General features: G+C 45.5%; 1 protein-coding gene and 1 non-coding gene across 2 annotated transcripts in view; one reads left to right on the plus strand and one right to left on the minus strand.

The window, feature by feature from the left end:
* The window catches only part of COL6A6 (collagen type VI alpha 6 chain), a 135,872-nt gene that overhangs the window by 25,896 nt on the left and 93,076 nt on the right, over window positions 1-16,900 (plus strand). The window contains exons 2-6 of the mRNA XM_058290639.2: window positions 9,163-9,258; window positions 11,249-11,845; window positions 13,693-14,310; window positions 14,865-15,425; window positions 16,178-16,735. Of these exons, the coding sequence (XP_058146622.1) occupies window positions 9,192-9,258; window positions 11,249-11,845; window positions 13,693-14,310; window positions 14,865-15,425; window positions 16,178-16,735 (2,401 nt within the window). The 5' untranslated portion in view covers window positions 9,163-9,191. The remainder of the gene's footprint in view (window positions 1-9,162; window positions 9,259-11,248; window positions 11,846-13,692; window positions 14,311-14,864; window positions 15,426-16,177; window positions 16,736-16,900) is intronic.
* LOC111761722 (small nucleolar RNA U13) lies at window positions 8,566-8,669 on the minus strand. Its single transcript, XR_002795000.1, has one exon. It is a non-coding gene; the product is annotated as a small nucleolar RNA U13 (small nucleolar RNA).

The raw sequence follows: 16,900 nt of genomic DNA on the forward strand, positions 1-16,900 counted from the left end.
CTGTCATGATCAGAGAAAGTGCCTTGTATACTTTCAATTTTTAAAAAATTTATTGAGACCTGTTTTGTGAAACATCATCATATGGTCTATCCTGGAGAAAGATCCATGAGCACTTGAAAAGAATGTATAGTCTGCTATTTTGGGTTCTACTGTTCTATGTATGTCTGTCTCGTCTAGTTCATTTATTGCATTAGTTAAACTGTTTCCTTATTGATTCAGAGAAAGCATTTGCCAAACCAACATCCTTTCTTGATAAAAACACTTAGAAAATTAGGTATAGAAGGAAATTTCCTCAACATCTTATAGGGCATATGTAAAAAAGAAAAAAAAAGGTGGAAAAAGGGAAAATTCACAAATATATAGAGATTAAATAACACACTCAAATAATCAGTGGGTCAAAAAAGGAAGTGCAAGGGACATCAGTAAATATCTTGAGATGAATGGAAATGAGAACCCAACATATAAAAACCTATGGGGTGCAGCAAAGGCAGTGCTGAGAGGGAAATTTATAGACCTCAATGCTTGCATTTAAAAAGATGATGGAAGTGGACTTGGCCCAGTGGATAGGGCATCCATCTACCACATGGGAGGTCCACGGTTCAAACCCCGGGCCTCCTTGACCCATGTGCAGCTGGCCCATGCACAGTGCTGATGCGCACAAGGAGTGTTGTGACACACAGGGGTGTCCCCTACGTAGGGCAGCCCCATGCACAAGGAGTGCGCCCCGTAAGGAGAGCCGCCCAGTGCGGAAGAAAGTGCAGCCTGCCCAGGAATGGCGCCACACACACAGAGAGCTGACGCAGCAAGATGACGCAATAAAAAGAGACACAGATTCCCATGCCGCTGACAACAGGAGTGGACAAAGAACACGCAACAAATAGACACAGAGAACAGACAACTGGGGTGGGGGGGAGAAGGGGAGAGAAATAAATAAATAAATCTTTTAAAAATATATAATAAAAAGAAGAAAGTTGTAATCTAGAGCTGCTTTTAAAATAAAGAAAAAAAATAGTAGCTGTAAAAAAAGAGTTAAAATCAAAGACCTAACTGCATACCTGAAGGAAAGCTTTCTGCCCTTGCTTCTTTGAATAGTCCTCCTCCTCTTTGCTCTTTCTTCTCCTTCTCAGAATCCCACAGTGCACCACACCTGGTGGGGTCCCACAGGCCTCTTGGGGTCTATTCACTCTTTTCCCTTCTTTATTTCTGCTCCTCAGCCTGAATAATTTCAATTGTCTTGTATTCTAGTTCTCTGATTCTTTCTTCTGCCAGATCCTATCTGCTGTTTAAACTCCCTTGGGAATTGTTCGTTTCAGTTATTGTTGCCTTCAACTCTAATATTTAGAATTCTGTTTAGATCCTTTTTAAATTTTCTGTCTCTCATATTGAGATTCTCATTTTTAAAAATTCATTGTTTTCCCAGTATCCTTTAGTTCTTTTTTTTCACCTCCATTCTCTTATTTTTATTATTATTTTTATTATTTTTTTAATATTATGTTCAAAAAATATGAGGTCCCCACATACCCCCCACCCGCCCCCCCCCCCCACTCCTCCCACATCAACAACCTCTTTCATCATCGTGGCACATTCATTGCATTTGGTGACTACATTTTGGAGCACTGCTGCACCACATGGGTAAACTACAATGTAAACCAATACCCTTTTTTTTTTTTTAACATTTTTTTGTCTTTATTTTTTTAATATTACATTAAAGAAATATGAGGTCCCCATATACCCCCCACCCCCCTCACCCCACTCCTTCCCCCATAACAACAATCTCCTCCACCATCATGAGACATTCACCATCATGAGACTTGGTGAATACATCTCTGAGCACCGCTGCACCTCATGGTCAATGGTCTACATCATAGCCCACACTCTCCCACAGTCCACCCAGTGGGCCATGGGAGGACATACAATGTCCAGTAACTGTCCCTGCAGCACCACCCAGGACAACTCCAAGTCCTGAAAACGCCCCCACATCTCATCTCTTCCTTCCACTCCCCACCCCCAGCAGCCACCATGGCCACTTTCTCCACACCAATGCCACATTTTCTTCGATTACTAATCATACTTGATATAGATGTGGCGTGGACACAACCATTCCAAGGCCCACAGGATGGAAGATTAGAGTATGGATTAGAGTGGACTTACTGATACTCTATTCATGAACTATTGTGATTAGTAATCCTTTACTTCTTTTTCTGTTTTCCTTTACCTCCTTGAGCATAGTGAGGGTTTTTTTTTAACTCTTTGGCCGGTGTGTCCAAAGACTAGTCTTTTCCATTGATGTTGCCTGGATTTTTACCTTGTTCCTTTAGGTGGGCCATCATTACCTGCTTGTTGTTTATCTTCTGCACACTGTGCATTTTAATATTTTAGAGTGTTATCTCCGGGGTTTGATCCCTGAGCTGGCTTTGCCTTAAAGCTGTATCCAGCTAGTGACGAAACAGTGATTTCTTTTATGCCAGGAGCTAACAAAATCAAACAAACCTGTGCAAAAAGCACCTTGCAGAGTGTTTGCAAATTGAGTCTGTGTTCCTAGGGTTCCCTTAAGAGTTTAGTTCTCCCCCCAGGAGGATCAGTCCGAGGTGAATGCAGAGTCCAGGGCCCTGGTTGACTTCTCCAATCTGTCTTGGTCTTGGTCTGTGCCCACTGAGGGCTTTAGGGATTGCCTCTTCCTCAGGGCTCTGGGCACCCCCTCTGCTCCCTATGAAATAGACTTTCTCTGCCCCCCAGCTGCTATAGTGTGACCTAAAACAGGTAAGGCTTTGTCCCAGACCACTTTTTAAAAAAATTAATTTATTGAAGGATATCACTTATACATAAACATACATAAACAATAAGCATACAATAATAGTTGTAAACTTACAAAACATATATAACATCATACAGGACTCTCATAACTCACTCTACCACCAATAACTTGCATTGTTGTTGAACCTTTTTAACTAATGATTAGAGAGCTTTGTTGAAATATTATTACTAACCAAAGTATTTTTCCCCCAACAAACCCTGTTATTATTATCTTTATAGCATTTATATATGAACATATGTAAACAATTAAGTGTATAGTAAAAGTTGTAGACTTACAAAGCAAACCAACATAGCACCAGACAGGGGTCCCATCCATCAGCCCTCCACCAACACCTTGCACTATCCTGGGACGTTTGTTACAAATTATGAAAGAATATTGTCCAAATGTCCCAGACCACTTGTACTTGATTGTCTCTCCCCCTGTGTTAGCTGTCTGCCAGCTGCTGCTGCCTGCAGGGCAAGTTCTGGGGGCAGAGAGAAGTTCCCCTGTCCAGGGTTCCAGGCGGCCCCCCACAGGTGACACCTGCGCGCGATCGCCGCTGTGTGGGCCTCAGTGCTTCTGCTCCTCCCAGAACACCGCCAGGAACCCTTGATGGGAGCCAGGCTCGGTCCACACCGCCCCAAGGGGGGCAGGCAGGGGCAGGCAGGGGCCATCACCCTCTGCCACCGTGCTGAAAGCCGCGTTTCTCGGCTAGCCACTCCCCCGGTTGCTGCGCCCCTGTACTGTTTCTTGGAGTCCCTTGGAGGACGGCTCTGCCGGTCGTTGGCGGAAGCTCTAAGACTCCGTGGGCCACAGTCTCCTGAGCATCTCCCGCTGCCATCCTGTCTTCCTACCACCCTTAAGTTGCTTCTGTCTTGCCTTGGTACTTGCTCAGTTCCTGTAATCCTTTAACCGTTTTCCAGGGTTTTGAGGAAGGCAACTCTCCGTGCTGTTGCTAGCTGCTCCAAGATTCCGTGCAGGAGGGGAGCCCTGGAGTGGCTCACTCCACCCTTTTGGTCCAGCAGAAGCCTCTTTTTAATGCTTTCTCTGTAGATGTAGACAATCGTGTCACTTGCAAACAATGACAGTTTTATGGCTTTAATTTCCTTTTTGTGTTAAGGCATTTGCTAGAACCTCCTGCACAATGTTGAGTAGAAGGAGCGAGAGCAGGCCACCTCTTCTTGTTCCTGTTTTTAAAAAGAGTGCTTCTCAAGGGAAGAAGAGGTGTGCTGTGGGGCATTTTCAGGACTTGGGGTGGTCCTGAATGATACTGCAGGGAGACACAGGACATTATATATCCTGCCATAACCCACTGAATGGACTGGGGGAGAGTGTGAGCTACAATGTAAACTATAATCCATGCTGTGTGGCAGTGCTCTAAAATGTATTCATCAAATGCAATGAATGTGCCACAATGATGAAAGAGGTTGATGTGGGAGGAGTCGGGGGTACAGGGAGTGGGGTATATGGGAACCTCTTATATATATATATATATATATATATTTTTTTTTTAAAGATTTATTTTATTTATTCCTCTTCCTTTCCCGCCCCACTGCTGTCTGCTCTCTTGTGTCCATTTGCTGTGTGCTTTTCTGTGTCCGCTTGCATTCTCCATGGCACCAGGAATCTGTGTCTCTTTTTATTGGTCATCTTGCTGTGTCAGCTCTCCGTGTGTGCAGTGCCACCACTCCTGGGCAGCCTGCGCTTTTTTTCGTGCTGTGTGGCTCTCCTTACGGGGCACACTCCTTATGCATGGGGCTCCCCTATGTGGGGGACACCCCTGCGTGGCAGGGCACTCCTTGCGCACGGCAGCACTGCACATGGGCCAGCTCACTACATGGGCCAGGAGGCCCTGGGTTCGAACCCTGGACCTCCCAAATGGTAGGTGGATGCACTATCAGTTGAGCCACATGCACTTCCCATCTCTTATATTTTTTAATATAACATTTTTGTGTCATCTATGTATCTTTTTAAAAAAAGATAATAAAAAGAAATTAAGAGTGCTTCTAATATTTTCCTACTAGAATATATATATTGCTGATTTTTAAAATATCCCCTTAATCAGATTAAGGAAGTTCCTTCTAGTCCTGATTTTTTAAGAACTTTTTCTTTTTTTCATTGAATAGACATGTGTCTGTTTCTTAGGGGGTGATATTTATAGTTTCTTTTTTAATCTATTGTGGTGAGTTATATTTTCTAATGTTTTCTAATTGTGAAATGTCCTTGGATTCCTGAGATAAACCCAGCTTGATAATAATTTATTTTATATATGCTATGGGCGTTGATTTACTAGTATTTTGTTTAGAATTTTTATTAATGTTATCGAAGAAAATTGGCCATTTTTCTCATACTGTCCTTGCCTGATTTGCGTAGCCAGGTTATACTGGCCTCATAAAATGAAGGAGCTAGTATTCCTCTTTTTCTCTTCTCTGCAAGAGTTTGTAAAGATTCAGATGATCTATTTCTTGAAAGTCTGGTTGAACTTACCAGTAAAACTATCTGGGCCTGGTGTTTTCTTTCTGTGAAGATTTTAAACTGTCCCTTTAATCTCTTCAAGACCCTTGCTTCATCTATAATTATGTCTCTTTTTTTATTCATACAATTATTTCTGTCCTCTTTTTTTTAGATCAGTCTATTCTGAGGTTTGTCTTTACCAGCTTAATCATCTTTGTTTTCTAGGTCATTGATTTCTGCTCTTATTTTTGGTTTCTCTGTCCTTCTGTTTCCTTATTTTATTCTGTTCTTTTTCTCATTTCCAGGTTTGACACTTAATTCTTGGTGGGCTTTCCCTCTTGAAATTTCAGTCCCGTTCAGTGCGTGTAGCTGCGTCCTGAGCATGGCCAGCAGAGGCCAGCGTGAGCCAGGCCCCCCTTGCTGACCTCGGCCCCTCCACGGAGACCGGCCCCAGGTGTGGGCTGGGCGCAGATTCCTCCATGGACTGTTTGAAAACATGCTCAGTATTTTATCGTGCTCTCAACTTACTCGTTCACGTGTTCTTTAAGCTGTACTTTTTAGATCTAAGAACCATTACAATATGGAGTTGCTCAGACTTAGATAATACCTCCCCTTGTGCTTCAGATCAAGAACCTGCAGAGGTGAGTGGGCCAAGTCCCACATGTCCAGGGTGGAGCGGAGCCCAGCTCGTGGCGCTCTAGAGCCGGTGCTCTTTCCACTGAGCCGAGATCCTCCCCACATTTTGCAAAGTGGCAAGGTCGCCTGGGCGACCTTGTTCAACTAGGATCAATATGTATAGCTTCTTCTGGGGAGTCCAGAAAAAGCAGTCAGAGGGAAAGTGTGATTAGCAGTAAAACTACGCAACTTGCTTGTCCTCTGAGTGCTTGCGCGTTTTGTTTTCCTTATCTTCATGATCCAGTGGTGTTTATTTGTGCCTGTTATATACCAAGGATTTATTCTACAGCACTTTGACAGGAATTTAAGTCTCACTTTGAATATTTTCCTTTATATATTTTGACTTCTGAAAAGTAGACTGGCTTGAGGAAAGGAAATGATGAAAAGATCAGGGGTTACATAAGCAACCATTTGTCTTGAACTTCGTGGCAAAGACTTGAGGTTTCTTACAGTGAAAGGGCTGCTAATATTCTTGTTAGAAGAAAATAAAGTCAGTATTTAGAAATGATGTGTTCTTCATGCCTCGTTTTAAAGGAAAGAAATGACATTTATCTTAATTCTTATGAATTCTCTTTGTATCCCTTTTTGGTCCTCAATATTTTTTTCAGAGACACATCCTGGATTTGAATTGCTTTGTATGGAGCAAAAGTCCCCCTGAAATCACTGGCTCTTAAGCCTCAAGAGAGGTGTTACACAAGTTCTGAGCATTCTGGGTTTGAAGCCAGCGTTTGGACCACTGCACTGCTTCTGCAGCTGTATTTAAATCAGAAACATTCCGCCTTTTCAACAGAAAGTTTGCAAAGATCCAGACTTTTTAAAATAAGAAGTTTTTATAGCAGATAACTTACAAAAGAGATTTATTAGCCTCAGTTTTCCTGGTTCGGAATGAATGGAGTCCAACAAAATTCCTATTAAGGAGGACTGTATCTCTGATAACGTTTTTATAATGGGAAGTCTCACCGCAGTTATATTAAAATGGGATGTACCATGAATTTAAATTTCATGTTAACTAGTTCATTGTCCCCTCGTGTCTTCAGGTGCTCAGGTATTTTTTAAATTTAAGTATGAAAATTCTGGTTGTATCTGATAGCAGTACAACATACGGATTATAAACACATCCTCCACATTTTGATGCACAAAGGAACGCCTTCTGCCCGCCTCCCAAGCCTGAATTCCGAGGTTTGGTCCCATCTGCGCTCCAACACACTCCTTCCCCACCCCAGACATACACACTGCTGGGGTACTTAAAGGCTGCAAGGAAATTCTCTCATAAGGTGCTAACCCAGAGAGTTTAACTTTTAATATACCATCTGTCTAGGGAAATTTCTAGATGCCACATGCTGCTCTGGGGCTGCTGTGGCCTTCCTAATTCTTACTTCCCTATGCAGGTGTTTCAACACAATTCAGCGCTGCTTCCCTCCCACCTTCACTGTTGAAAGCCTGTATCCAGGTGTTTTTACACAATTCAGCTCTGCCCTCCCACCTTGACTGCTAAAACCTTTGACGTTGATCTTATAGACTCTTCTTATAGCACCTTGTCTATTATTCTCATATTATTTAGGAGTAAATACTGTCTTATTTATCAAAGTCATGATAGGACCAGGAAAGAAGAAATTAGTGGAAAGTCCTAGTTTTAAAAAGAAAAAAATAAAAAGCAAAGAGATCAGTATCCCCTCGTACTAGGAGAAAAAAGCATGGAATGAGGAAACCAGGAGACGCTTTTTGTGGTCACAGGATTGAGTTTGGGAGGCGGAGTCACTGCTTAGAAGGACAGGGCTCAGAGTCAGACAGACATGGGTTCTCATCTCAGCTGGGTGACTCGGGTGTAACCTTGAGTCAGTTACCTCCCCTCTTTGAGTCTGTTTTCTTATTTGTAAAATAGGAACAGTAGTTTTGCCTGTTTTATCAAACAGGAGAACCGATGTAAAGCTGCTAGCACAAGGTTTGGCACATAGTGAAAGTGCAACAAACGGTAGAACTTATTATTTATTGTTATACACAGGAAGAGAAAATTTGTGCATTTGGTATGACTTGGTTCTCACTTTGAGAAAACCATTTTGGGGTTAGAGTGCCTCTAAAATAAAAGAGCTAGATGAAAAACCACCTCTAGAACTCACGGATTTCCACTGGAATAGGATTGATAAGTTGACCTACAGCCTGGAAAGTTGTTTGTAGCAACTGGGTTTCTTATGAACAAATAGAGCAGGGTCCCACATTCCAAAATGTCAGAAGGAGGGAAACTGACCTGGAATTTCTCATGGCAAACGTCCCTTTTCTGAAGGGGTCAAATAGTAAAGCCCCAGGAGCTGTCCCAATATGGAGTGAGACAGCCTATGTAAAACTAATAAATACCCAGGCCGGAATTAGGGCTCAGAAGCTGGTTTATTAATAGAGGCCCATTCATTGTGCAATGGTGAATGAGTAAAGGAGCAAGCCCAACAAGCTTCATTAAATTGTTTAATATCTTATTCCATTCCATGCAATGAGTAGGTGAAAAAACTTTAGGCCAAACTTCAGAACTGGAGAACCCGTAGCCTCTTGCCGTTCTAAGTAGCTGGAAGGAAAATGGCTCAAACTGAGTCCTTCTGAGGAGTAAGACATCATGTAGAATATGAAAGGGAAATGGTTACTTTTTTTTCCCATGTCATGCGGGGAATGTGCCGACACAGTAATGAGGTTAGAGGGAGGCACGTCTCACATAACTGTGTGGACACCCGTTCACTCTGCGTACACACCACAAAAGGACCTGCCTGTTTAATTAGATATGACAAAGGGGAAAACCCAGGGAATTTTGAGCACATCTAGAAATACTGCTTAAAGATGAAACATGCCTACATTTTTATGACAGATTAAGAAATGGGTCTCTTAGACTGTGTCCCAACCATGAACTCTGAATTACCTTGGCAAGGACTAGAAAGGGAGTGACGCTAGGGTATGAGCGAAATGCTTAATAGGAATACATATAATTGTTGGAAAACTAATGCATCTGGCTACCTCCCCCTGATTATCCAAAACCCCATGTTTCAAGGAGACTGGGGACCAGGAGAAGCTCGGGTGAGTCTGTAAATGCTGATGGTTCATTTTTTCTTGTCACTTCACGGATTAGGTCAGAGAATTCCAGAAAGTTCTCATCCCCTGTTGCACTCGCTTTGTTATACAATTTTGTGTACTCTTATTTGTGTGTCTTGATTCTCCAACAACCACAACAATTTTAGATGTTTATATTTTTGCCTTTTCAGATTTCAAGTTGGAGATTTTTCAGATCAATATGAAAATGCTGCTGATTTTGTTCCTCATAATAATTTGCTCCCATGCTTCAGTGAATCAGGATTCTGGTAAGGGAAAAAAGGAGAGAATTCTTTTCCTTAACTTTCATTGAGGAAAATAGATAATATATGGGTTTAACTTAAAAATTAGAAGTTTGTTTTTTGGTGGTACAGATGGGATTGGTAGCTCAACTTCTTTTCAATGCCACCCGTGTCCCTTTGAGAGTCATTGGTTTCTGAATGTTATTCCTTATTAACAGTAGACAGCTATGAAAGCTCTCATTTTGTCCGAAGTTTCAACGCTTTTGGGTCTTCTGGGAGGTTGCTTGAAAGTCTATCTGTTAATATTAGGTTCAGGCCTGGATAGCTTGGAATGCATCTTCCTAATTCATTTGTGCCAAAAGGTTGTCCTGGTTAAATGCCCAGATTTTGCTCCAGTTTGAACTGTTTGTTTTCACCCTGGAGAGAAAGTTCCGTAGCTACTCTCTACTGTCTGTCAGCTCTCCATGTTCAGTGGAACTAAAATAAAAACCCTGGCCCACCTTCACAGCTCTACCACCTCTCAATACTCAGCTCTTCTACCGGGCAGTTCACATCCAGGGCCACCCTCATTGGCTTCTGCCACTTCCTCAAGGGCTCGAACATGACAAACAATTTTCTAAAGAGATAAACTAGACTTTGCCTTGAAAACTCTTCCTTTGACATCTCCCTGGGCCTGAGGCTAAGCTTCTTAGAGAAAGGCTCTGCCCTTCCCCAATTCTTCCATGGTCCAGGCACCTAAGATGGGTAGGAGAACCCAAGTCCTCACCGTGTTCCAGGTAGTTGTTTCCTTTCTGCCCCACGAGATGTGGGGTCTGATTAAGGGACAGAAAGGTCTCTGTTGGCTCCAAGCAGAGAAAGCACTGATGCACCCTCACTTACTTCTTCCCCAAGATGCTCCCAGCTGTGTGATCATCACAGACATCTCACACTGTCTGGAATTAGGTTATTTAGAAGATAAAACATGGTTTTATCCACTACGCTGTGCAGACAATGAAATAACCCATAGGCTTTCAAGGCTGGTTTTCTAGCAATTGTAAAAAGGAAAAGACTGAAGGTATTTTAGTCTGTTTAGAATTTATCTAGTATTCATTTCAGATAGTCCCAGAGTGACAAGGGAACTTAGATATTTTCTGTTGAATCTATTCATTTTCAAGGAGAGGACACTGAGGACCAAGAATATTGAACGATTTGACAGAGCTCATAGTTAGCTGATGATAAAATCTGCACTTCCATTGCTTGTCCAATTACACTGTATTCCCTTAAACACACACCCATTTTCTCTCACATATTTTCTCCATTTCCCTGGATAAAAACTTCATCTCATGCTAAGGGGTTCAGAATCCAAACTCTTAGACCACCAGGGATGGCATTTAGTGCTTGAACTCATTGCTTCTCTATCACATAGAAATACACATCTAGCATCGCATGGAATTTAAAATATTGTGTTCCTATATAAAAATCACATTTTAATGGAAACTAAAACTATAATCCCTATTCTAGGCTAAGATATACAGGTTTCCATCACATTTTATAAATGTGAGAGTAATAATGTTCACTCATGATTCATCAACAAATATTACCAATTAACTTTAAAATAGGTTAAGGTAATCCCAAATTTTTATGATTTTCAGGTATTTTTTTAAACCTCATCAATTTGACACTTCACAATACAAAACTAATATTTTTATAAGTTAATCAAGTCCTTTGTTGCTTAAATGGGAATCATAATGAAAAACTATCTTTCAGATTTCACAATCCAAACAAATCTGAAAAAAAAGTTTGATTCTCAATTAAAATATTTAACCCATTTATAATAGAATCAGTCTAAGAGACAACTATTTCTTTTTCTTGAGGGAATATTCAATGTCAGGCTTTTATTTTCAGTTCACCAGGAAGAGATTTTGAAAATAAATAAAAGAGGAAAGTGTACCCCACCTCACCCCTACATTTGCCATCAAATGTGTCGGTATATTTCTTCAGGGTTTGCTCTGTGGGTGTTTTTGCTTGTGTCTTGAAGGCCCCGAGTACGCAGACGTCGTGTTCCTGGTGGACAGCTCTGACCACCTGGGAGTTAAGTCCTTCCCGTACGTGAGAACGTTCATCAGCAAAGTGATCAGCGACCTTCCCGTCGAGGCCGACAAGTACCGCGTGGGCCTGGCGCAGTTCAGCGACCAGCTCCACCCCGAATTCCGCCTGGGCGCCTTCCGGGGCAGGAGCCCCATGCTGAACCACCTCAAGAAGAACTTCGGGTTCCTCGGCGGCTCCCTGCGGGTGGGCAGTGCTCTCCGGGAGGCCCACAGGGCCTTCTTCTCTGGACCCGCCGCCCTGAGGGACAAGAAGCAGTTTCCCCCAGTGCTGGTGGTCCTGGCCTCAGCCGCGTCCGAGGACGACGTGGAGGAGGCCGCTGAGGCCCTGCGGAGAGACGGGGTGAGGGTGGTCTCGGTGGGCCTGCAGGAGGCTTCTCAGGAAGACCTGAAGGCCATGGCCACGGCTCAGTTTCACTTCAACCTCCGGTCGGTGCGAGACCTCAGCGCGTTTTCCCAGAACATGACTCAGATCCTCCAGGACGTGGTGCGGTACAAAGACGGGGCCGTCGATGACGTCCTCGTGGAAGGTGGGCTGGGGACGCGCGTGTGGGAAGGAGGACAAAAGATCAGCAGGGGGCGAGGGCTACAGTTCTCTGAACACCCCTTCCTCCGGCGCTGGGAGGCAGTTCCAGCACGTTTAACACACCGTGTTCAAGGGGGCCAGTGATCGCGGCCGTTGTAAACCCAGGGGACCTCAGCTCGCGGTTTTCCGTGCTCGGCTTATTCACGTTGTGTATTGTACACGGACTTTTAAAAATCCAGGGAATCCTTTTCCCGGCCACTCAGACCTCCTCTGTGCCACCTCTGGGCTTTAGCTGCTGTGTAGTGTTATCACTGGTGAATTTAAAAAGGTAGATTTGCTCCTAAAGAAATCCTCAACTCCTGAGGGCAGTTAATTTAATTGCACGATGTTAGAGCTGAAAACTTCAGGTCATCCAGAACCCTCTTCTACAGAGAGGAGTTGCTGTTGCCTAGAGACAGAGTGATGGGTCCAGGGCCTGGCTACAGTGTGAACATGGGCTCAGGCCAGTCCAGCTAGGGCCAGGCCACCTGGCCCGAGCCCACGGGTGGCTTCAGCCACTCTGTCCCCCTTTCTGCTGCCCTCTTCTAGACTAGTTTCCCTTGTTCTAGTCCACCTCCAGCCATCTTCTAGACTAGTGTCCCTTGTTCTAGTCCACCTCCAGTCCTCTTCTAGTTTCCCTTGTTCTGGTCCACCTCCAGCCCTCTTCTAGACTAGTTTCCCTTGTTCTGGTCCACCTCCAGCCCTCTTCTAGACTAGTTTCCCTTGTTCTAGTCTACCTCCAACCCTCTTCCAGACTAGTTTCCCTTGTTCTAGTCCACCTCCAACCCTCTTCTAGACTAGTTTCCCTTGTTCTAGTCTACCTCCAACCCTCTTCCAGACTAGTTTCCCTTGTTCTAGTCCACCTCCAACCCTCTTCTAGACTAGTTTCCCTTGTTCTAGTCTACCTCCAACCCTCTTCTAGACTAGTTTCCCTTGTTCTAGTCTACCTCCAACCCTCTTCCAGACTAGTTTCCCTTGTTCTAGTCCACCTCCAACCCTCTTCCAGACTAGTTTTCCTTGTTCTAGTCTACCTCCAACCCTTTTCTAGACTAGTTTCCTTTGTTCTAGTCCACCTCCAACCCTCTTCTAGTTTCCCTTGTTCTAGTCCACCTCCAACCCTCTTCTAGACTAGTTTCCCTTGTTCTAGACCACCTCCAATCACAGGCCTGATCTGAACTACTCTGTTAACAAGAAAGGCCAAGAGTTTATGAACATTATCCCAGCATGGGACCGGGAGGGCCAGGAACAGGCAATTTGCTCACAGTTACCTGTCCAAGTAAATAAAGGCACTCACATTATTCCTGGTTAAATCCAGTGAAACAACACACAATTACTGACAATAGAGAATACTTGCGGTGGTCTCTGAAAACATGAATCCTTATTCCCAGCGTCTTTTTCAAATGAAATCATTGAAAGCGCAAGGGCTGTTCTGTGGCCATCTCTTAGGAGGATCTGGACCGCAGGTGTTGGTTGTGAAAGTGATGGTGGTTTAAATGACAGCGGCAGCTGCTGTTCCTTGAGGAGCCTTAGGTACTGGCACCAGGCTAAGCCCATGATCCCCTTAAATCCCCATACCAACTCTGAGCTGAATATCGTCATCTCCCTTTCATAGGTAAGATATTAAAGCTATGGCTTTAGCTTGGCTCTGCACATGAAGCCGCGCCCTCCGAGCTCACTGTGTCATCACCTGGCACACCTCTTTCTTCTCCTAAGTGCCTCCCTGAGCCGTGGAGATGCCCCCAGGGCTTCCCAGGCCGAGCAGCCGTGCTGAACCGCCGGCTAACGTGGTGCTTCTCCCCCTCTCGCCCACAGTCTGCCACGGCCCTTCCGTGGCTGACGTCGTGTTCCTCTTGGACGTCTCAGTCAACGGCAGCGAGAACTTCGGCCATCTGAAGGACTTCCTGCGGGAAAGCGTGTCTGCCCTCGACATCAAGGAAAACTGCATGCGGGTCGGCCTGGTGGCCTACAGCAACGGGACGGAGGTGGTCGGCTCGCTGGGCGCCGGCGTCAGCAGGTCGCTGGTCCTCCAGCGCGTGCAGAGCCTCGCCCCCCGCCCCGGGCAGGCCCTCACCGGGGCCGCCATCAGGAAGGTCCGGAAGGAGGTCTTCGGCGCCGCTGGCGGCAGCCGGAAGAACCAGGGGGTGCCGCAGATCGCCGTGCTGGTGACCCACAGGCCGTCGGGGGACAACGTGACCAAGGCGGCCGCCAGCCTGCGGCGCGAGGGCGTCGCCGTCTTTGCCGTGGGCGTGGGGGAGGCCAGCGAGGCCCAGCTCCGGAAGATCGCCTCCCACCCCGCCAAGCAGCACGTCTCCAAACTGGAGACCTTCTCCGACCTGGCCGCGCACAACCGGACGTTCCTGAAGAAGCTGCGGAACCAGATCACGCACACCGTCTCTGTCGCGGCCGAGCGCACCGAGACCCTCAAATCCGGTGAGGCCTCGGCTCGGGAAGGACTTTGCAGATCTTTTCCTGTCTTTTTTCTTATCTCATCTTTCAGGTATTATATAAACAAAGGGGATCTGATGTGGTAGGGAAGAACAAGACCCTGAGTTTTTACTTTAGTATGAGAATGAAAAGTATAATTTGGGAGTAAGTAATTTGTTCGAGATTTCAAGAGTTTGTATGCCACGGTGTCCAGTTAAATACCTTCTCATATCATGACAGACCTCTCGATTTTTGCAAAGCAGCTGTTTACTAATGAGAAAAAGTGACTGTTAGAATCTTCCATTTTTCTTTCTAATGTTTTAATATACGCAGGTTTACCCTGATTTGTGGCAAGGAAATATCTATACAGTATTAAAGTGTCAGAAGCAATTCCTTCGGCTTAACTGATGCTAAAATTTCCCTGAATTAACTTTTTGAATGAAAACCTGCTTCCCACATCTGTCGAAGGGGCTCATGTTTGTTTTTCTTCCCATTTGCTCCCATTTCTTCCTCACGCTTGCCCCCAACGCCTGCCTCTCTCTCTTTTGTGGTGTGTGTAGGGTGCGTGGACACGGAAGAAGCCGACATCTACCTGCTCATCGACGGTTCCGGAAGCACCCAGCCCTCTGACTTCCAAGAAATGAAGACGTTCCTGTCGGAGGTCGTGAGGATGTTTACCATCGCCCCCCAAAAGGTGCGGGTGGGGGCCGTGCAGTACGCGGACGACTGGGACCTGGAATTCGCTATCAGCCAGTACGGGAACAAGCACGACCTGGGCAAGGCCGTGGAGAACATCCGGCAGATGGGAGGGCGGACGCACACCGGCGCGGCCCTCAACTACACCCTGGGGCTGCTGCAGAAAGCCAGGAGGCAGCGCGGAGACAGGGTGCCGTGCCACCTGGTGGTCCTCACCAGCGGCGCGTCCCAGGACGGCGTCCGGGAGCCGGCGAGCAGGCTGCGCGAGGAGCTGGTCAGCGTCTACGCCATCGGGGTCAAGGAGGCCAACCAAACTCAGCTGCGGGAAATCGCAGGCGACGAGAAGAGAGTGTTCTACGTGCACGACTTTGACGCCTTGAAAGACATAAGAAATGACGTGGTCCAAGGAATCTGCACTAAAGAAGGTAAGAGAAACAGGGGCCTCTCCTTTTGGCCTCAGCTCGCAGACTGCCTTCCTGGTGAAACTCGACATTGCTGGTTTAGAGAAACCATGTAAAATCCTGAGTAGGGACTAGTTGACCTGTTGATGTTTGTTCTCCAGAACAAAACTAAGGACCCGTTATAGCATTGCTCTAATTCATACCTGCAGCAAGAGAAAGGTAATGGAGGGGGGGGAATTTCCCTAAGTATTCATTTGCATCCTCCCAAAAATCCCTGCTGGGACAGAAATACAACTAGAGACTGCATGTGTAACATGATCAAATGATTTCAGATTTTGAGGGGTACTTTGATTTATTTAAATTGTATTATAAGAGGTTTATGACAGCTTTTAAAGCTACAGTGGTATTGCACTGGGGACATTTGGCCATGTCTGTAGACATTTTTGGTTGTCTTAATTGAGGGTCTGCTGTTGGCATCTGCCAAACATCCCACAATACCCAGCAATGCACGGACAGCTCTCCACAATAAAGAATTATCTGGCCCAAGACGTCCACTGTGCTGATATTGAGAAATCTTCTGTTGCATATTAAAGCAAATTACTAATAACAGAGAATAGTCTCACTTGTATTGCCTTCAAGGCTTTATTTACCTGCAATAATCTGACCAAACACACACTTGCCTGCACTTGAGAATGATGTGGGTTTTGGATTTTCCTGTTCCCTCTTCATTTTTCACTTTCACTGACTTGAGTCAACCCCCCATTTCTCCCATGTAGCCTGCAAGGAGGTGAAAGCTGACATCATGTTTCTGGTGGACAGTTCTGGAAGTATAGGACTGGAGAACTTCATCAAAATGAAAACGTTTATGAAAAGCCTGGTGAGCAAATCGCAGATCGGGGCGGACCGCGTGCAGATTGGAGTGGTGCAGTTCAGCCACGTCAACAAGGAGGAGTTTCAGCTCAACAGATTCCGGTCCCAAAGGGACATTTCCGATGCGATAGACCGCATGGGCCACATTGGGGAAACCACCTTGACCGGCAGCGCGCTGACCTTCGTGTCTCAGTACTTCAGTCCTGCCAAGGGGGCGCGGCCCGACGTCAGGAAGTTCCTCATCCTCATCACCGACGGCGAGGCTCAGGACGCCGTGAAGGACCCCGCCGTGGCGCTCCGGCAAGAAGGCGTGATCATCTACTCCGTGGGGGTGTTCGGCTCCAACGTCACGCAGCTGGAGGAGATCAGCGGGAGGCCCGAGATGGTTTTCTACGTGGAGAACTTTGACATCCTGCAGCACATTGAAGATGACCTTGTGTTTGGAATCTGCAGCCCGCACGAAGGTAGGCATGGCCGTGGTCGAGCCTGTGAAACGCCAGATGTCACCGAAGGCCGGTGTTTTCTAAATTAGGGAGACTGCTCTTTGAATGTTGTGCACTTTTTTTATTTAAGGGAAAGAGTTATCCCAGTGGCTTTTGACCCACATGTGAAATGCAACGTTCCTGGAT

This window comes from Dasypus novemcinctus, chromosome 31, assembly GCF_030445035.2.
Source record: "Dasypus novemcinctus isolate mDasNov1 chromosome 31, mDasNov1.1.hap2, whole genome shotgun sequence".
Taxonomy (NCBI): domain Eukaryota; kingdom Metazoa; phylum Chordata; class Mammalia; order Cingulata; family Dasypodidae; genus Dasypus; species Dasypus novemcinctus.